The sequence below is a fragment of the Salmo salar genome, chromosome 29 (assembly GCF_965601325.2).
Source record: "Salmo salar chromosome 29, fSalSal1, whole genome shotgun sequence".
Lineage (NCBI taxonomy): Eukaryota > Metazoa > Chordata > Actinopteri > Salmoniformes > Salmonidae > Salmo > Salmo salar.
The window spans coordinates 19,347,767-19,370,308 of record NC_138319.1 but is presented as its reverse complement, the minus strand read 5'-3'; the positions used below and the strand labels follow the sequence as shown (position 1 = coordinate 19,370,308).

At 42.5% G+C, this 22,542-nt stretch overlaps 1 protein-coding gene across 1 annotated transcript in view; it reads right to left on the bottom strand.

Annotated features, from left to right (window-relative positions):
* LOC106590288 (V-set and transmembrane domain-containing protein 2A) overlaps positions 1-20,622 on the bottom strand; it is a 34,371-nt gene extending 13,749 nt beyond the window's left edge. Inside the window, exons 1-2 of the mRNA XM_014181133.3 lie at positions 19,915-20,622; positions 18,595-18,764 (exon numbers count right to left, since the gene is read on the bottom strand). Coding sequence (XP_014036608.1) covers positions 18,595-18,764; positions 19,915-19,993 — 249 coding nt within the window. The 5' untranslated portion in view covers positions 19,994-20,622. The remainder of the gene's footprint in view (positions 1-18,594; positions 18,765-19,914) is intronic.
* Between the last annotated feature and the right edge of the window lie 1,920 nt (positions 20,623-22,542).

Genomic DNA, 22,542 nt, shown 5'->3' with positions numbered 1-22,542 from the left:
GTTGTCTCTAATTGGAGATCATACTTAAGTAGGGTTTTTTTCCACCTGGGTTTGTGGGTGATTTATTTTTGACTAGTGTTTGTTTCTCCTCTGTGTCATGGTTTGTTGTTTTGGCTATTCAGTTTATTTATGTATTGCAAAGTTTCACAAATTAAATAAAATGTGGAACTACACACAGGCTGCACTTTGGTCCGCTCATTCCTACGACAACCGTGACAGAATCACCCACCACCAAAGGACCAAGCAGCGTGCCCAGGAGCAACAGGAATGGACCTGGGAGGAAATTCTGGACGGGAAAGGACCCTGGAGTCAGGCTGGGGAGTATTGCCGGCCGAAGGAGGAAATCGAGGCAGCAAGAGCGGAGCGGCGATACTACGAGGCACTATACCAGCCACGAGGCAAGTGCGACTGGCAGCCCCCCAAAAAATGTTGGGGGGGGGGCACACGGGGAGATTGGCAGAGTCAGGTTGGAGACCTGAGCCAACTCCCCGTGCTTACCATGGGGAGCGAGTGAAGAAGCAATCACCGTGTTATGCGGTGATGCGCACTGTGTCGCCAGTGCCTATTCACAGTCCAGTGCGATCTGTGCCCGCGCCCCGCATTTGCCGAGCTAGGTTGAGCATTCAGCCAGGAAGGGTGGTGCCAGCTCAGCGCTCCTGGTCTCCAGTTCGCCTTCTTGGTCCAGGATATCCTGCGCCGGCGCTGCGCACTGTGTCGCCAGTGCGTGTTCACAGCCCAGTTCGTCCTGTGCCAGCTCCCCGCGTTTGCTGGGCGAAAGTAAGCATCCAGCCAGGACGAGTTGTGCCAGCTATATGCTCGAGACCTCCAGTGCGTCTCCACGGCCCAGTATATCCTGTGCCTGCCCCACGTACCCGGCCTCCAGTGAGTCTATCCAGCCTGGCACGTCCTGTGCCTGCTCCTCGCACTTGCCCTGAGGTGAGTGTTACCAGTCTGGCGCCACCTATGCCAGCCCCACGCATTAGGCCTACGGTGCGCATTCCCAGTCCGGAGCTTCCGGCGACAGTTCCCAGTCCGGAGCTTCCGGCGACAGTTCCCAGTCCGGAACCTCCTGAGACGGCCTACAGTCCGGAACCTCCTGAGATGTTCCCCAGCCCGGAACCTCCTGAGACGTTCCCCAGCCCAGAGTCTTCAGCGGCGGTCTGCAGTACAGAGCCTCCGGCGATGATCTACAGTCCGGTTCCTCCGACGACAATCCACGGTCCGGTGGTACAGAAGCAGAGGGATCTGCGGGCGGAGTGGGGGTTACGCCCCAAACCGGAGCCGCTGCCTCTGCTGGAGGATCCGCTGAATAGTAAGGTTCTGTGTACTGCACCAGAGCCGCCATAGACAATTGTCACCCTCCCTACCCTCCCTTTTTGTTTTGTTTTTTTGTGTGTTCTTTTGTTGTTTAAGTTGCATTCGGAGTCTGCACCTTTGGGGGGGAGGGGGGGGTACTGTCACGTCCTGACCATAGTAAGTTGTTATTTTCTATGGTAGAGTAGGTCAGGGTGTGACAGGGGGTGTTTTTCTATGTTTTGTATTTCTATGTTCATGTTCTAGTTTTGTATTTCTATGTTGGTTTTGTTTGGGATGATCTCCAATTAGAGGCAGCTGGTCCTCGTTGTCTCTAATTGGAGATCATACTTAAGTAGGGTTTTTTTCCACCTGGGGTTTGTGGGTGATTTATTTTTGACTAGTGTTTGTTTCTCCTCTGCGTCACGGTTTGTTGTTTTGTCTATTCAGTTTATTTATGTATTGCAAAGTTTCACAGATTAAATAAAATGTGGAACTACACACACGCTGCACCTTGGTCCTCTCCTTTTGACAGGCGTGACAGAATAGCAGAATGTGTACTGCGTTTTCTTTTACTACACTTAAGCCCTATTCACATTACATCTAAGCAGTCCGTTGCGTTACGCATGATGTCATTCATTTCAATGGGGACCGTCCACAACAGAATGGTATCGCAGTGCCCCCTTGCGGTTGAAGGCACAGTTGCGAAACAACTGAGCCAGAGTCCGTCAATAGAACAAAGTTACCAGACCACAGAGCAAGAAAATAATATGTGGTTTTCAGCAATGGCTTTATGGGACAATTACCCATTCCTATAAGTGAGTACTATTTTAGTAGCCTAATGTTAAATAATACACATTGGTTGTTAAGCCAATTATATTTTGACTGTTGCCTCCCGTTATATTTTATTGTGACGGTAATGACACTTGTTTTTTATGATAATTATTGGGTGGAGGTCGCTAGCTACAGTATCTTCAACCTATCCTAGATTTTAGCTATCTACCGTAAATTCCGGACTATAAGCCGCAACTTTTTTCCCAGCTTTGAACCTCGCGGCTTAAACAATGACGCGGCTAATATATGGATTTTTCCCGCTTTCAATTTTTTTCCCCCCAAAAAAACACATTCTGTGACGTGCTCAGTTTTTTGCCGGCATGAAGCTTTCATTAGACCAATGAAATTGCCGAACGGGTTAAGGTCAAACAACTTTTTTGTTTACTGTTTAGATTAAATTGAGCGCTGTCAAACTTCCCATCATTCTGATTACGGTAGTCATTTTGTCACCCTCATCATGGCAAAGACACGGAGAAATGCATATGATGCAGCTTTCAAGTTGAAAGCGATTGATCTGGCTGTTGGAAAAGGAAATAGAGCTGCTGCACGGGAGCTTGGTCTTAATGAGTCGATGATAAGACGTTAGAAACAGCAGCGTGAGGAATTGACTCAGTGCAAAAAGACAACTAAAGCTTACTGCTAATTTTTTATTTTTTGTTACAAGCCGTTTCGTTAAAGCCTATTTATTTTTGTTACAAACCGTGTGTCGTTAAAGCCTATTTATTTTTGTTACAAGCCGTGTTTCGTTAAAGCCTGTGTAAAGTTCATTTGTTTCAATGTACCGGTAGGCACCTGCGGCTTATAGACATGTGCGGCTTATTTATGTTCAAAATAATATATATTTTTTAAATTCAGTGGGTGCGGCTTATATTCAGGTGCGCTTAATAGTCCGGAAATTACGGTAGATAGCTAGTTGCTCTGTAAACTAGCTTGACTTGAGGAAAGTTGAGGAAAAAGTAAATAAACTAAACATGTTTTATTATCACCTGAAACAATGTTTCTCCTGTCTTAAATAAAGGTCATGTTTTTCAATCTTCCAAAATAAATGTGATTTCTGACAAGATACTATGCTCCTCCATTTTGTATTGTGAAACCCTATGCTCTCCGTCCAGTAGCAGGACGAGATGAAGATGCCGTACAGCGTAATGAAATACGTCACAATGTGTGCGGGGGATTACTGTGCTCCTCTCCTCCATTTCTCCTCCATTACATCAACAAATCCAAGATGATAACAAATGCGCTGGGTGAAAATGGTGCTGTTTCTCCAAATGTGGAATCAATCTTTAAAACCTTTCACCGCAGTGGGCTAAATCAGGGTCACAGAGCGTTCATTGGTAGTCTTAAACAAATCTACTTTGAAACAAAAGTATACACATCACACACATGGTTATGGGCTTAAATAAAATAAGACACCTGTACAATGTTAGATATGGAGTTGAAATGTATTCAATAATTTTCCGTTTGCATCCCACTATTACACTTTATATACATCACAGAAGACTGAAATATAACAAAACCGTTTGACATAATTATGAAATTATTAAAATGTTGAATAATAAGGCCACTAGAGGGTGATTTGGTCATTTGACTACAGCCAACAGGCAAAGGTTTATTAGCAGCTATTTTCAATCAGTTGAAAAATTGGCACTAAGGCATACCATGACTGAAGTATGCTTGCAAGTAAGCATTTCACTGTTTCATGTGCACATGACGAATAAACTTTGATTTGATTTGATTCAAAAAGTAAAAGCCCTGTGCACAGCAATGTGTTCTCTTTAAGTTGCTGGTTAGTAACAACTTAGAGTCCAAAACACATGTAAAAAAAAAAACACACACACACTTAGAAAGACAACGGTCAATCTTGATTCATTGTCTGAGGCTATCCTAATATGGACACTATTTTCAAGTGTGCCGTTTTTAACGTGTTTTGGGAACTACAAGTGAACTTTCTTTACAAAATCTCTGAACCTTTAAACAAGTCCTCTGTGATAACATCAAGTGCCCGATAATAACGTTAGAGTGTGTTAAGTTGGAGTACATAAAACACCATGCAGCCTTGTAAGTGCTCGCTAATTACAAACCTCACTGACTCTTGAGTAGGCGCTCAAGACGTTATGGCCCAAGATCTGTTGTTAATGTTAATTATAGTCACTGAAATCATGTTCTTGAGTTCTTCTCACATGGAAAGAGCAGCAAATGCTCCACTGCAATTGGTCAAGTGTCAGGTGCTGCAATGGCAATTACATGTAAAATAGTTACACAGCAGTATCTCCCGATATGAGAGAGTGTAGGACTCAGATTCAGTCATCTAAACAGCCTTCCAAATGTGCAAAGGTGTTAAGAATAGCAAATATTTTAAATAGACGGGACAAAACAAGTTTGGAATACTCAGTGGTGTAAAGTACTTAAGTAAAAATACTTTAAAGTACTACTTAAGTATTTTTGGTGGGTATCTGTACTTTACTCTCCTATTTATATTTTTGACAACTTTTACTTTTACTCCACTCTTACTCGTTACATTTTTTAATGCTTAGCAAGACTGGAAAATGGTCTAATTCACACACCTATCAAGAGAACATCCCTGGTCATCCCTACTGCCTCTGATCTGGCAGACTCACTAAACACAATTGCTTCGTTTGTAAATTATGTTCGTAAATTAATAAAAACAAGGAAATCGTGCTGTCTGGTTTGCTTCATATAAGGAATTTGAAATGATTTATACTTTTAATTTTGATACTTTAGTATATTTTAGTGATTACATTTAATTTAGATACTTAAGTATATTTAAAACCAAATACTTTTAGCCTTTTACTCAAGTAGTATTTTACTGGGTGACTTTCATTTTTACTTAAGTCATTTTCTTTTAAGGTATCTTTACTTTTACTCAAGTATGTCATTTGGGTACTTTTTCCCACCACTGGGAATACTGTACATGTAGCTCATGATTGCATTGCATATATTGTAGTGCTGTTTGCATTAAATCTGCATAATTTATCATCACCTTCTCAGAGGAATTGTGAAAAGAGTTTGAGATAAATCACTCTGCAAATAGTGTAAAGTAATAATGTCTGCATTTCAATGCTGTTTAGAAGGCATTCCATTAAATGAACATTAAAAAAAGGAAAAAGCTGAGTCTTGTGGATGAAACAACACTCCTACTCAGCCCTTGAGATGCTTCCAGTGTAGAAACAGGACCCAAGATTAAGTTTCAAGAAATATGTTAAAGTAAAGCATTGGCTTCTCAGAATTGGCAGAGGCTGTGTGTTATGACTCACAGTGGAGAAAAAGACAGGCGATGAAACTGAGCCTTTGGGACCTCAAACATACATAGTTCAAGGAAGAACAACATCTTACAAAATAACTTATAGACTACCTCCGGATTTCTATGGATAGATGTTGAAGGAAGACTGCTGCTACACTTTCTATATAGATATCTTCACTGGCATTGATGTTGTTAATAAGTCTGGGCAAGAAGTCGCTACGTATGGTAAGACCCTTAGTATTTTTTATAACAAAAAAAGTTTTAAAATACATTATTCACATTCATGTTGAATAATCACTGTAATTATGAAGCTAACTTTAATATGCACAGTCTAATAACACTATAAGCTATTATCCAATTTGATGGAAGTTAATTGGCACATCAATCAACCATTAAAAACATCTTGAGGTATTTAAGTCAAAATCACTGACGGATTACAGATCTTGAGATAGCATAATATCCACAGCTTTTTGTTTTTATAATTACCGGTCTATTCTTACCTTGTACAGTTGTGTACATCATACACTGTGATGGGTAGTACAGTAGCATAACAATCCAAGTAATGTACACATGGCCTGTTCATTGACCAATCAAAGTATTTAGCAAAGTATTGACCCATGACCTTCAGAAATGACTTAATCAGTAGAAACTGAGCAAAAGTCGTATTTATGTGGCATTGGCACATATGAAATTCCTCAAACGCAATAATACCTGAATACCTCAAATCAATATTGTTTTACACTTGCTTAAGGGTTTAAAAGTAAAGGCATGTTTTCCTTACAACTGGCATACCAAGGGAAGGTACTGTATGTAATGCATTATTGAAAAGCTGTGCTTCAATGGATGCTTTGATTCTAAATGCAAAAGAACCCTTTTAGGCAATAGAAAGTTGAGAGAGAGAGAGAGAGAGAGAGAAAGAGAGAGAGAGAATATGAGTCTAGAATTTCTTGGGGAATCCATACATGCTTTGAAGTTGATACAGTAGGCTCATATGATGCAACATATAAATGGGCATCACATACCACTAAAAACAAAACAAAAAAATACAATAACAGTGAGACTACAATGCAGGCTTAGGTTAAATGTTGCCTCAAAAATCCCAAAATATCAGAGCCTTATTAACGATGACAAACAAGCAATCCAATATAATAAAAGTGCACTAATTACTAAAGTATAGTACCTGGACTGATATCAGTCATTTTGATGAATCATTATCAAACTCCCTTTGAGGGGATTGATACAATCATACTGAATAGAATCAAATTAAAGAGATTCCAGCTGGAAACAAATACACACATTTCCCTCAACGATGCCAATAACACATATTGTATCATACCACTTCCACTGCTTTGTTTTATGTAAAGCCAACCTAACAGTGGGGTATATCCACGTATAGAATGTGTTAACATGCGTTACACAACCACATGATATAACCTGTCACCGTAGGTCAACATGAGGGTGTTGAGGCACCACAGAGCAGTAACGCTTAACACTCCTGGAAGCTGCTCCATGATTGACACATTGATTGAAATGACTTATTTCACTCACTGAAAATGGCTTCTCTCTTCTCCCACCTGAGAGCAAGGAGTCCCAAGATTATTTATCCAAAGTAGACATTGACCTTGAATTTCAAACAGCTAAGAAAACCCAAACTGTGTACAGATACAGTATTGGTTTCTGTGTACACTGTAAAAATAAATGTTGGTTCAACGTACAATTTAAAGGCAATCAGGTACAATATGTTTGTGAGATTGCAAAGAAAAAAGTTGTTGGGCACACACAATCAAAAGTTTGTGTGTGGAACATTTTGTTGAGCAAACTCACAATCCTATCACAGCTGCATGCTTTACAATTGTACAGTATGTCATACAGTACCAGTCAAATGTTTGGACACACCTACTCATTCAAGAGTTTTTTATTTTTACAATTTTCTACATTGTAGATTAATAGTGAAGACATCAACAGTATGAAATAACACATATGGAATCACGTAGTAACCAAACAAGTGTTAAACAAATCAAAATATATTTGACAGCTTTGCACACTCTTGGAATTCTCTCAACCAGCTTCACCTGGAATGCTTTCCCAACAGTCTTGAAGGAGTTCTCACATATGCTAAGCACTTGTTAGCTGCTTTTCCTTCACTCTGCGGTCCAACTCATCCCAAACCATCTGACGTAGCACTCCATCACTCTCCTTCTTGGTCAATTAGCCCTCGAACCAGATGGGATGGGGTATTGCTGAAGAATGCTGTGGTAGCAATGCTGTTTAAGTGTGCCTTGAATTCTAAATAAATCACTGACAGTCCCACCAGCAAAGCCCCCCCACACCATCACACCTCCTCCTCCATGCTTCACAGTGGGAACCACACTTGCGGAGAACATTCGTTCACCTACTCTGCATCTCACAAATACACGGCGGTTGGAACCAAAAATCTAAAATTTGGGCTCATCAGACCAAGGGACAGATTACACCGGTCTAATGTCCATTGCTCGTGTTTCTTGGCCCAAGCAAGTCTTTTATTCTTATTGGTGTCCTTTAGTAGTTGTTTCTTTGCAGCAATTCGTCCATGAAGGTCTGATTCATGCAGTCTCCTCTGAACAGTTGATGTTGAGATGATTCTTTTAACTCGAACTCTGTGAAGCATTTATTTGGGCTGCAATTTCTGAGGTTGGTAACTCTAATGAACTTGTCCTCTGCAGCAGAGGTAACTCTGGGTCTTCCTTTCCTGTGGCGGTCCTCATGAGAGCCAGTTTTATCATAGCACTTATCATAATTATCATAGTTTTTTGCGACTGCCCTTGAAGAAACTTTCAAAGTTCTTGAAATGTTCCGTATTGACTGACCTTCATGTCTTAAAGTAATGATGGACTGTCGGTTCTCTTTGCTTATTTGAGCTGTTCTTGCCATAATATTGACTTGGTCTTTTACCAAATAGGGCTATCTTCTGTATACCACCCCTTCCTTGTCACAACACAACTGACGCATTAAGATGGAAAGAAATTCCACAATTTCCAAGGCGGCCGAGGCGGCGTACCCTTGAAATTAGTGATGCACCAATATGACATTTTTGGCCAATACCCAAATCCAATATTTTTCTTGCCAAAAAAACCCTGATACTGATAACCGATACTTAAAATTTACACGGCCTTTTAACCATTCTAGTACAGTTAAATAGTTAGCACACACACATGGATGCAGCGGTCTAAGGCACTGCATCTCAGTGCAAGAGGCATCACTCCAGTCCCTGGTTCGAATCCAGGCTGCATCACATCCGGCTGTGATTGGGAGTCCCATAGGGCGGCCCACAATTGGTCCAGCGTCGTCCAGGTTTCGCTGGGGTAGGCCGTCATTGTAAATAAGAATTTGTTCTTAACTGACTTGCCTAGTTAAATAAAGGTTACACACACACACACACACACACACACACACACCACACTGACAAAAAAAGTTATTTTGTTGGCATTTATGCATTCCCCATTACCAGTAAAACATAAATCAAAACCTATTTCTTTCATTTACTTGCTGTTTCATTGTTCGTTTGTTCAGTCATTTCATTCTCAACCAGGATTTATATGGAACGCCGTTTGGGTCTTTGTGTGTAAAAAAATATACTATTTAACACTATTTGATGTGTCAAATAACACTATTTGACGTGTCAATTAAGCTTGTTGACCAATAAGGACCTGAATGTGACTGCACATCACATAATAATTTAACGCATTCATTCATTTTTTATGTAGTTGTTACACATTGATTACACTATCACTCGTATTTCATGTCACAACGACTTATCGATATGTATGCTATGATGCTTGTAAAGTTGTCTCGCGCACCTACAGTGCTGGTCATAAAAAAAAGCTAGCTAGCTCATGGATGCAAACAATGTTCTTCCCCAAAAACATAGCAAAACGACATCTGTTTCAGTAGCTTTAGTTAGCTAGCTATCATCATCTAAAAGAACCCTAATTTATAAGACAGTTCTTATTTAATTAATGGTGGTTGGACCCATCTATGTGAAGCTAGGCACAATAAGAATTAGCCATAACAGTGGACTTTGCGGTTAGCCTTGAAAATAAAAGTATGGCATTCTACTATTTGTATTCATTTGCATCACTGTCAATTGCATACTTTAATTTTTAAGGCAAACTGCAAATTCCACTACTGTCCCTAAGCCTTATTGTGGCTAGCTTCACAGCACACAACCCAGTCCGGTCGAGCTTCACTAGCCAGATAAAGCTAGCTGGCTGCTTATAACTTTAGCTTTGGGCAACAATAGCTGGCCAGCTATTTATTTTCATGAACTGAAGTTCAATCTCAATAGGTGAACAACAAGTGGCAACCTATGATTGTCACGTTCTGACCAGTAAAGGGGTTATTTGTTATTGTAGTTTGGTCAGGACGTGGCAGGGTGGTATTTGTTTTATGTGGTTTGGGGTTTGTGTTTATGTAGAGGGGTGTTTGGTTAGTGTTTTCCGGGGTTTTTGGGCTATGTTCTATGTTAGTATATTTCTATGTTCTAGTCTAGTCTTTTTAGTTCTATGTTTAGTTTATTGATTTGGCCTTCAATTGGCGGCAGCTGTTCCTCGTTGCCTCTGATTGAAGGTCCTATATAGAGGGGTGTGTTTTGTTTGGGTTTTGTGGGAAGTTGTGATTGCATAGCTGTGTTTAGCCTGTAATTCTGTTCGTTTGTTCGTTCGTTCATTTTCTTTTCTTGTTTTGTTTGTTTACGTGTTCAATAAAGTTAAGATGAGCACTCAACCCGCTGCATTTTGGTCCACTACCTACGACGACCGTTACAGAACTGCCCACCACAAACGGACCAAGCAGCGGGGAAAGGAGCAGCAGGTGGACTATCGGGAGTTTTGGACTTGGGAGGAGATATTAGCTGGAGAGGGACCATGGAGAGAGGCTGAAGAGGACCGGGAACGCTACAGGGGAACACGGCTGGCAAGGAAGCCGGAGAGGCAGCCCCAATAATTGTTTTGGGGGGGGGCATGCGGGTAGTTTGGCTGGGCCAAGGGTGAGCCCTAAGCCAACTCACCGTGCTTATTATGGGGAGCGTGTGGTGAAGAGAGCGCCGGTGTATGCGAAAGTGCGCACGATCTCGCCCATGCGCATGCACAGTCCGGTGCGAGTGATCCCAGCCCCTCGCACGTGCCGTTAGAGTGGGCATCCAGCCTGGAAGGAGGATGCCTGCGCAGCGCATCTGGCCACCAGTGCGCCTCCTAGGCCCAGGCTATCCTACGCCTGCTCTACGCACGGCAACCACAGCCCAGTTCGCCCTGTGCCAGCACTCTGCTCGTACAGGGCTACTATGACCATCCAGCCCGGACGGGTTGTGCAGGAGGTGCGCTCCAGACCTCCAGTGCTTACCCATGGTCCAGTGTATCCTGTTCCCGCGCCACGCACTAGCACTGAGGTGCGTGTTTCCAGTCTGGCACATCCACAGCCAGCACCACGCACTAGGCTTCCAGTGCGTCAGCCCAGTCCAACTCGTCCTGTTCCTGCTCCTTGCACTAGCCTTGGGGTACGTGTCTCCAGTCTGGTACCTCCACTACCAGCCCCACGCATCAGGCTTTCAGTGCGCAGTCCCCGTCCAGATCTTCCGACGACAGTACCCCGTCCAGAGCTTCCGACGACAGTACCCCGTCCAGAGCTTCCGACGACAGTACCCCGTCCAGAGCTTCCAGCGACAGTACCCCGTCCAGAGTGTCCGACGACAGTGCCCTGTCCAGAGTGTCCGGCGACAGTGCCCCGTCTAGAGATGGCCCAAAGTCCGGAACCAAGAGAGACGGCCCACAGTCCGGAACCGAGTGAGACGGCCTATAGTCCGGAACCGAGTGAGACGGCCTACAGTCCGGAACCGAGTGAGACGGCCTACAGTCCGGAACCGAGTGAGACGGCCTACAGTCCGGAGCCGAGAGAGTCGGCCTACAGTCCGGGATCAACACAGCATGAGTCGCCCGACAGTCCGGAATCGGCGCAGCGAGAGTCGCCCTACAGTCCGGAATCGGCACAGCCAGAGTCGCCCTTCAGCCCAAGGTCTCTTGCGACGTGCATCAGCCTGAGGTCTCCAGCAACGCACATCAGCCCGAGGTCTTCAGTGATGCGCCATAGCACAGAGACTTCGGGAGGGGTAACATTAAATATGTATTCAGCGGGGGTGGACAGGTTAGGTGGGGGACTTAGGCCAGAGCCTGATCCACCTCCACAGTAGGAGGATTGGGGAGGGGGGGTGTAGCACGGGAACCGTCGGTGACGGCAGCCACCCTCCCTTCCCTCCCTTTAGTTTGGGGGGTTTATTTTTGTGTTTATTTTTTTGTGTGAGGTGCATCCGGGGTCTGCACCTTTGGGGGGGGGGGGGGGGGGGGTACTGTCACGTTCTGACCAGTAAAGGGTTTATTTGTTATTGTAGTTTGGTCAGGACGTGGTAGGGGGGTATTTGTTTTATGTGGTTCGGGGTGTGTGTTTATGTAGAGGGGTGTTTGGTTAGTGTTTTCTGGGGTTTTTGGGCTATGTTCTATGTTAGTATATTTCTATGTTCTAGTCTAGTCTTTTTAGTTCTATGTTTAGTTTATTGATTTGGCCTTCAATTGGAGGCAGCTGTTCCTCGTTGCCTCTGATTGAAGGTTCTATATAGAGGGGTGTGTTTTGTTTGAGTTTTGTGGGAAGTTGTGATTGCATAGCTGTGTTTAGCCTGTAATCCTGTTCATTCGTTCGATCGTTTTCTTGTTTTGTTTGTTTATGTGTTCAATAAAGTTAAGATGAGCAGTCATCCCGCTGCATTTTGGTCCACTACCTACGACGACCGTTACAATGATTCCGAAATCATTGCTAAGAATAATGAAAATGACTGCAGTTTCTACTGGTCATTGTTTTCATGCTGGTTGTATTGGCGCTAGCTAGGTACTAAGCTAAAGCTAGCTAATCAGAAGTTGCGGTCGAACAAATGATGCCAACGCGGTATTGAAAACACATTGTTCATGGCTGATGTTTGCTGGCTTGCAGACTTTTTTGTACAGCTTTGACAGTGCACTGTATCTTTTTTGACACGCAAAGACCCAAACGGCGTTCTGTAATATGTATGTCATGAAGCTAATAGCAGTGACGCTATTACTGTGTAACTCCGGCCGGGCAACATCTGAAAAGTAGTGCACTTGGTAGTGTGCATCGGTGCTCGACCAGCTGACGAAAGCCAATTCGAAACTCTTGTTGCTCACTCATCTCCAAATGCATCATGGGAAATTGTTAAGCAAGAAGCTCATAACGGCTAACTGCTGTTTCGTCCAGGTGGTTTCTGACTCCATTTACCATCGTAGACTGGTTGGCAGCATGGTTACAGGTGCGTAGCAGCACAGTACAGTCTGGTGTGAGTCTGTCAAAGTGCTGTGACTTTGGCGTGTCAGAGGGGATGTGGGTTGAGCTATGACCTGTGTAACCTTCCAGTCCAAGCCCAGCTAAGTGTCTATACACTTGGACGTTTCCCATTCATCACAAAGGACACAATGATCCAGTCGATAATGGCTGTTATTTTCAGCTTTTGCCTTGTGCCCTGTCCATTTAGAGTTATGGCTGTACAGGTGTGACTCATAAACAATAACAAGGCACAGATAATTCTCTTTTTCATTCAACAAAGTATATCATGTCAGGAAATGGGCATTTGCTCAGACAATCGAGGGCACAACTGATACGAGGATTATTGGCACATGAGTACATATCCCGGTGTGATCAGTGCCATAACTGTTCTGCACGACCATACATTACTGTGATATCCCCAAAACCACTATCCAGTGGAAGCCATAAGCAATTAAAGACGGAATCAATGCCCTGAATCAAAACAGTGTGACAGCTCCATTATCCCAGAATATAGGAGCCTCTCTCTCTCTCTCTCCCTTGCTCCCCTGTCTTCCTCTCTCTCTCTCCCTCCCTCCCCACCTCACTCCCTCCCTCTGGGTTCATTTGAAGCTGATAGGGTGGTGAGACTGAGAGAGAGAGAGTAGCGAGAGAGAGAGTAGAGAGAGAGAGTAGAGAGATCTGGGAGTGTTGCAGAGGGAGGCTAGCACAGTGCCATGGTCAATGTCATCCTACACATCAAGGGGATTGGCCACGTTTAATCTAATCAGACACTTTTATGTGGGGACACTCATCTATTTGATACTCGCACCAGACGTCCATGAGATTCATCCGCGAAAGCTCCACAATGGGCTCTTAATATATCCTATTACAGTAGGGGAGCAGTCAGGTTGATAACACCAGACCACAGTGGGTCACACCTTGAAGTGGAGATGCCACTACACTACAGTCTCTTTATAGGGAGACATGCTGGGCCCATATTCATGAAGCATCGCAAAGTAGAAGTGCTGATCTAGAATCAGGTCCCCCCTGTCCATGTAATCACTCATTGCGATCTAAAAGGCCAAACTGATCCTAGATCAGCACTCTGAGGGGCCCTTACCCCTACTTAACTCTTCACTCCAGCCTCAGACCAAACCTTATTAACGTTATTTTAGATCTCCTAGACAGGCTCGTGATGAATACCTTCCCCAATAATGTAATTAGAATAATGGGCTAATCCATTATGATTTTCCACTCGGCATGAAGTAACAAATACATTTAGGTAATGTGCCAAAAACACTTTCCTGAAGTGGATATGAGGAAACAGTTGTAATATAGTGCACAGTGTGTAATCTACATAATTCAATTCAATATCATTCTTAGAAGTGCTCCAAAAGACTTTAAATATATTACACCAGAAATATGTGTATGTCCTAACTTAGTTTGTTGTGTGTTTAATGCATAAGTTATTAGGTATAATGTATGGTTAACAATGTTAAGGTCTATGCACACATATCATGCCATCAGAACAATAATAAGAAAAAGTTTCATAGACCAGCAGTTGAAAATGTGACAAAACTATTTGTCAAGCGTTTGCCCTTGGGGATAGAACATATCCAAATGTTTTTGTCCTATTGAAGGAGACTTCTGATTGACATCTCAAATCCATATGAAAGTATTAAATAACATACAGTACATAATATCAGAAGAATCTTCAAGTATGATACCTGCTTGAATATTGATCTATGCAGTGGACAAAAACACATCTCCTCACTTCTCAACAATCAACAGCACCTTAGAAAATATATGAGCTGATTCTCATTGTGATGCTGTCGCACTGCAGTTCTGGATCCTATATAACATTCACACCTCCATCTCTGCCTTCTCCCTGTAATCCTTCCCTGGAACCGAGCATCCTGGGCCTCCAATCATCCAAGACCATGTTTAATTTCCTGTCCCTCCGCGATACATATAAGCCCTTTACTCCCTGTGCTTTCTATCACTGCAGACAATCTGGATCTGGGTAGAAATATCGCTTGAGTGTCGCTGCTGTTTCTAACGGTCTTAGGGGTCACAAGCAGAATGCCACATACTGCAGGGTTGCTGTCTTAGTCAGAGAAAACATATCTGGAACTCTAAAGAAAGAGGTTTTTGTGTTCTCCTTGAACTATGTTTGTTCTAGTGATGTTTGCCATGTTGTGACACTTGTCATGTCAGCTCCAACTATTCATACCTTGACTCAACCACATCAGTCGGTCACCTATGAGTGCACACACACAAACACACACGCAAACACAGCATGCACACACATGAATACATCTTCAGCCGATCTTTCACCTTTCTTTCGTCTCCCGTTGACTTGGTGGACGAGATCAAATGCTAGTCATTCTCTAATTGTGAGTCCAGACACTATGCCCGATGTCTTCAAAGAAGACTGGTTCTGTTCTGATCCAGTAAATTGAATTGGAGGAAGCTGCTGGCAGTGCATGCCAGACAAAGCCTCTTCTCAAGCTTATGTTTAGTCAGATGTACCTCATGCATGGAGAATTGTCTTTCTCCTTTCTGACCAAATATGGTCATAAAGCCAGGAGACAATCCCACTCTGTGCTCCTCTGCAAGCCTGTTAGTCATATTCCTTCCTACAATTCACTTCTGTTTGATGTCTTTTGACAAAAAATGCTTTTTTTTAAATTGGACACTGGTCAGGGTCATGCAACCGTTGGATATTGCACTCAATAACCCTATCCACTGATATCACCACTGAGTTCATGCAGGGACTTCTCTGAAGGATGTTGAAGACAAGATTGCTGTTACATCCTCTAACTTGCCCAGTGGCTCCGATCCATCTCCTGCGTGAATTGCCCCTCCAGGTGGTCTAACTAATCTGGCCTAACACATGGCAGTTTTACACCGGAGACATCCTCACACTCGTTGACTGTCTGTCACACTAGTTAGTTACTGTGGCCACCTCAGTGGCCCCCAAGGCCCTCCCGAGGGGCCCCTAGTGAAAGCTGAAAATGTGTGATGTTGACAAAAAGCACTGAGAGACAATTATTATAGTACAACATTTGCAGCAAAGTATTTGAAAGGGATGTCCCTTCGTTAGTGCTGGTCCTTGTCACAATGATTTATAACAAGTTTTTGTTTTTAAAGCTTGCAGAGAAAAGAGATTACTCCGGAGATTCTCCATGACGTATTTGTGTATCAGGTAGCTAGTATCATCTAAGGTTTGAAGTGAAGAATTACATACACACAACAAAAATGTGAAAACTTGTAAAGTATGTATGCCTCTGTTTTTATTCATCTTCTAGGAGCCATTTTGCTATGATGACCTGCAATGGCCTCCCATCATTGTCTGATTGGTCCAATAATTATAATACTCAGCCAGACCCTTCAAATTGCATGTGGTGTTTGTTATTTCCCAGGAGCCTTTGCATCCTTTTTGTCTCACGTGTTCTGTATGGTTTTTCTCACCCATCTCTTCATCACCATTCCCTTCAAATTAATTGACTCCAACTAAAGTCACTCATGGTCCAATAATTGAGTCATTCCAAATGAGAAATCAGTAATGTTATTGACACACTGTAATAAGGGGGAAGTAGCAGGGAAAAAGACAAATAGATGGTAAACAGGACCTAATCTACTGTACTACCTGTTCCCCGCCACCCACATCTTGATCATGTGATCCCGAAAACCTTCCATCCATTAAAGTGGTGTGTCTGTCTCTTAATGAGACCAGCGTCGATGGGAGCCTGCATTGTATTGACTCTGAATGTTATTATCTTGGCCAGACAGGGTACAAGGCTCTCGGGGCAGTAGTAGCGAGGGCCGGTGAAGGAGATAGTAGCCTAAGGTCCAGAGGCTTGAGTACAGCTATGGATTTTATGCTTCCTTCAGAAACAGGAAATATGTGCTCTCATTAAACATTGCAATGGTCTAAACTCATTCTCTCAGTATCATGCCATTCCAAAATTATTCATGTTACAATTCTTGGAATACAAAGACCTGCTATACCTTGATCCAAGCCTGACGTTCTGTACATCTGTGACTTTCACACTTCAACTTTCAGACTCATATTTTATTGAGACAGGTTAGAAGTAGAGACACAGGGATTAAACCCTGGCCTCCTGTAGGGAGGCATATGTGGTTGCAGCGGGTGTGTTACCACAAGACCACAGGCTTTGGACCACACTTTCTCTTTAACAGAGAAGAAAAGAGAGACTCATCTTATCTCGTTGACGTACATGTGGCACACAATGTCAATCAATGGTTTTAGGCTTTTCAACAACCTAGGAAGACAAAACTGTTACCTTGAAGGGAAATCCCATTTTCGTTTGCTTATAGCTACCCTTAATCCCACACCAAATAGAATTACCGGCAAACAGGATTGTAAAGATTTACTCCATAAATTGATTTGATAGCAAACAGTGGACCTGTGGATTAACCGGATAGCGATAGATCCAGACTTGAGGAGATGAATCCCCTCTTCAACATCAGAGTAGCGGGATAGACCACCATTTTAGCCCAGTCAAACAAAGCAAAGCAGAGAGCTCAGAGCACCATCAACCACTGCACATGATAGTGTCATTGGGATATAGCTCACAGAGCTAGAGAACGGACATTGTGATGCCACTTTGATATACTCAGTGTGCCCACCCATGAAGTGTGTTTCAATTGTTATGTTTTTGTCCTAAACTGGATGCTGTAGTCTATATGTGCATGTCTGTTTGACTTCAAATCATATTACACACTCATTCATTTTCTCAGCTCTACTATTTTCTACGGCATCTTCTATAGTCCTCTATGACTCCTTAGCGTGTTTTTGTTGAAACTCATTCCTTGCAAGAGAAAACCACTGCTTGTCATTTCAAACAGATGCCATGAAAAGAATAGGATAATATGAGCTACAAAGCCGTGGTGTGCGTCGATAGCTCCTTCAGCCAACATCTAAGAGTGATGAACCAAATGGATCAAAGCCTTGGCAATGCGGGCATGATGGGTGGCAACAAAGGAGCAGTAATAACTGTTTTAAAGCCATGTGGATATCCAAGAACAGGCTCTCTCTATGCATTGTGGTTTCACTGCGAGGAAGATGAGCATTTATCAAAGGAAACATTCCCCTGTTTGATGTCAGTGATGACAAACTGCCAAACTCCCCTAAAATGTACCAGCCATCTGAATAGAGGGAACATAATAAGAAACAGACACAAAGTAACTGATCATTATTCACGAGGAGAAGCTGTCATAGGTAGCTATCCGATGGAGCAATACATTACAAATGCCAGTCGAGTAGGGTCTCAGAAAGTGCACTGTTCAGGCTTACTGTATATAATGAGTCAATTTGCAAGGATGTGTCAGTGAAGCTTTATGCTGACTCTGAGGGTGCTACAATCATGGATGACCATAAATGCACTTAACTGTGGTCGTGTGACCTTATACATACTCCAGATTACATTTCCAAGTCACTTAAATTATCCCTGGGTTCCTGGGAAACGTACATGTTGACTTGATGTTAAATACACTTGGTAAAGACAGGCTGAGATGATACAGACCAGTGTTATTTTACCACTACATGTAATATAGGGATTTAAAAAGGGGATAAAAACACCAAATCAGTTCTAAGTCAAATACAGGTAGACAGAATCACAGATAATACATTTCATGTAGGCTATGGGAACTATGCTATTCTTGGTAATGATAAGCCAATCATGCTAGAATTCACGGAGTTGTCTGTGCCTAATGGGCTTCGGCGAAACTGCGCAACTATGCAGGCATGTGATTGCAATGTGAAGGGGCATGGCGTCATATTGTAAAGAAAGTCCTCAACATTTAAACAGGTATTTGAAGCAAGTGAAATCCATACGTACTTCTTCGTCAGCATCTTCCTCCTCGCTGTTGCTCGGTTCTTCTGGCGCTCTAATGAACCACCACTGAATCTCCAAGTAAACTGATGCGGTTCCACTCTGGAAGGCGCAAGCCATTTCAATGTTTTGACCTTCTTTAACTGTTAGATTGGAGGGGATATCCGTAAACTTTCCTGAAAGAGAGAGAAACAGTCAGTATAATTGCTGTGCGTCCATGGTCGTTGGGCTATTGAAATGGAGGCCTTTCTCTCCGCAACTATAGCCTATTTCTAACAAACTTATGATATGAAAACGTAAGAAATTGTGATAGTGTATGGCATACATGTGTCTTATTCTTTCAACGAATGGCAGTAGAATTAAAGTGTGGGTAATCGTAATAGTGGTCGAAATCCTCGGAAATGGCGGGGCTCCACTATGCGTCTAAAATGTCACTGCGATGGGTATCACATCATTATAATAAAGGGATGCCTCCTAACATATAAAATACCCTTCTCAAACATTGACATATGAAAAAAATAAGTGGTTAAACATGAACAGATATTTGTCAGATTCACTCTCCAATAACTATAATTCAAATTCATGCGCACAGTGTAATGAAAATAAGACCAGTAACGTTATAGTATATAGCTTATAGTGCATATTTGTTGAATACATATTTAAGTGTTGACAAACCTTACACTGGTTTAATCCATGAAAACACCCTGAACATCACAATAACTCTCACTGTAGCCTACAGTTTTCCCCTGCAAGACTCACTGCGCTTAAAAAGTATTTGCAAGGGATACAGACTATCTTTAGAGACAGTGGCAGACGTGCAAATGTATCATATTTCGTTTGATGAGATCCAAAGGTAGACAGAAACCACTGAGGGACAGATCAAGAATCTCACTGGTATGTCAACTGAGTAACTGTCAATGGTGTTCTCTGCTTTCCAACCCTGTTTTTGCATATCCGTTACTTTAAATGCATGTCGCGCACTGTGACTCTACAAAGTTATACAAAGACATTAACTACAATAAATACTAAATCATACCTAGATGCCATTTTATAAGCAATCAACAGTTGCGTTTTGTTCATTTAGGCAACGTTAAGTGAATGCTCCGTAGGCTACTTTTTCTGCATTTATTTTAAAGCCAAGCAGAATGGATGTTGCATTCGTTACTTGTTTCAATCGTAATAACCATTATTTCATGTCTGCACTCTGCAGCTTTAATGCTGAAGTTATACCCACTCAAATGTGACCTATATGTTGTTTTTACCTGGAACAAGCCCAGAGAGGTAAGAATTGATATTATTGTTTTATGACGATATGTTTCAATTTACCTTCAAAGGAGAATCCAAATTGGATACATAAACTGGACAGGAAAACAAATCCAATAGAATCATGAGAGGTCCACATCATTCCAAAGGGATAATGTCACATCAGCCGAGGAAAAAACGATCTTCCAAAACTGCTCAGCAAATTAAACTGTTGCCATGCGGATATGCTTGGATACAAAATGCCGAATATGTAACATGCTGGAACTATAGCAAGGCTCCTGAAGTTCTTTATGTGCGCTGCCACGGGCTTTGCTGAGAGAGACTGACGACTGCGCGCTCTGCACAAGGTGTTGTGAAGTATGTAAAAGAATAGCCTCTGTTCCCAGCGCTCCGTACGTGGCTGTTGATGCAACGTCAGTGTCCAGCTCCCCTATTGCGTGCTGATTGCGTGCCTGGTGCTCTAGCGACAAGTAGAGCTAGACTCATCGGATATGTTTATAAGTCTACACACCCCTTTACACCTATGTAAACCCCGTTGTTCACATTCCTTTCAAATGTAAATAAACGTAAAGATATTAAACATTATAGATTGAAAATTATTATCAAGTACAGCAGCAGGAGTGGCAATTTTTAAACCCACTGATAATTTTAGCATTTACGTCCAGATTTGTGCGAGGAGAACAAAATAGCTCCACACTTTTCTCAGCAAGAAAAAATGCCAAATCATTGAAGAGACTGAGAGAGCTGTCACTCAAAGCAACATCATAACAGTATCTGATTCTGAAGTGGTATGCGGCATGAAGCATTTACGTATGGAGTGTGGGTGTGTCCATCTCACGTTTAATAGCTACTGTATGCAGTCAGAGGAGACTCGAGCAGGCACAGATCAGACCCACTGGTACAGAGGCTATAAAACAATATTGTTTCCATTGAGGGGAGACAGCTCAGACAGGGCTTGGACCAGCAACTCTGCAAGTATCGGTCAAGCACACAAGACCCGGACCTCTTGCCAGAGGCTGTAGTTCTTTTACATCCCAAGATGTGTTTCTGGCCAGCGCGAAAACGACAGAGCAGACAAGTGTACACTTGCAATGCAGACCTGAGAGATAATCCCATTGCTGCCACCAGTGTAGTGAAAGAGGGGGAAAAGTTGGAGTGGAGCTTTCCTTGTCACCACCAGGTCACTGGTTGAAGTCCTGCTCAGCCCATTCTGGCTTTATTGCAACAACAAATTGCAGCATTTTATATGAAATCAGACTTAGGGCTCTATTCGAAACATATCGTGGAAGTTCTGCCTGACAGTGTGATTGAACTTAAAAGGCAACGTTCCCGCATTAGCGGAGACTGCATTCATGTTAAACACTACATATGTCGGCTCAATTTCATATGACCTTTACATTTCTATCGCACAATCTATAATGCTTCAGCGATACAGATTGAATAGAAACCTAGACCCAGTTATATACTCTTATGGTTGATGTTGTTGACGATCAGCATTCTCTCTAAGCAATAGTCAGTGGGGGGCAGGCAACGCTACACAAAGGGATATCATTGTGTTTACTTGATAGCTACCGACACAAATAGCTAGCTAGAACAAAGTGTTAATAAGATAAAAAATTCATTCAAAAGATTTAAAAGCAATACAAATAAGTTGTCCAGTAGGCATCTACAGAGGGAGCTAAGAGCTGTGTTGTCAGTCATTTCCCAGCAACTTCAGTAAAAAAGGGACTCGTCCAGCTCTGGCTCCTTGCCAGTATCCATTTTCTTAACCTGAGCATTCTTCACGAGCTCCTTTGAGAGTGCATCCAGAAATAATTAAACACTTTTCTAAGGTGATGATGTTAGCAATAAATAATTACATTCACATCCAGCCACGTTCATTAGTGTGCATTCGACAATAATACCTTCTCTCTCTGTTGCTCTCTCTGTCTCTCTCTCTCTCTCTCTGTCTCTCTCTCTTCCCAGAAGTCATCATGTTAATGACAGCTGGTCATGCAGAACATGCTGATAGCATGTAGAGGCCTACAAGGCCTTGAGCGCCATACACTGGTAATGCTGGTGGGAGTCAATGACAAAGGGTTGGCTAGGTCACCATCATTATCAAGGGAAACAGACAGTCTGCCCTGAGCACTGTGTCTGCACACAAAGGACACCTCTATCCACCATGAAATATTAATAGGCTCCTTAGACATGGTTTGTCATACTGAAATAGCATGTTCCTACCCAGCAAACCGGGCACATTCCCAGAACGTTAGCTAAGATTCCCATTAACTTCTTGTTAGGTTTTTATCTAACATTAGGATGATAACAACCCCAAAACATAAACAAAAAAGTGATAACAGAAAAAAACCAAAAAAATTGGAATGTTATCTTAACATTCACAAAAATTTGGTGCACAGCATCTGTAACAACCACCACAGAACATTCCCCAAAAGTTCACATTAGGTTTATAGGTAATGTAATAACACAATGTGCAAGTAATGTTTTCCCAGCAAACCAAAATTGGTTCTGTGAAAGTTCCCAGAACATTCCTTAGGTTGTGGCAAATGTTCTCATAACACAAAAACTCAAAAGAGAATACCTAGTCAGTTGCACAACTTAATGCATTCTACCAAAATGTGTCTTCCACATTTAACCCAACAACTCTGAATCAGAGGGGTGCAGGGGGCTGCCTTAATCAACATCATCAGC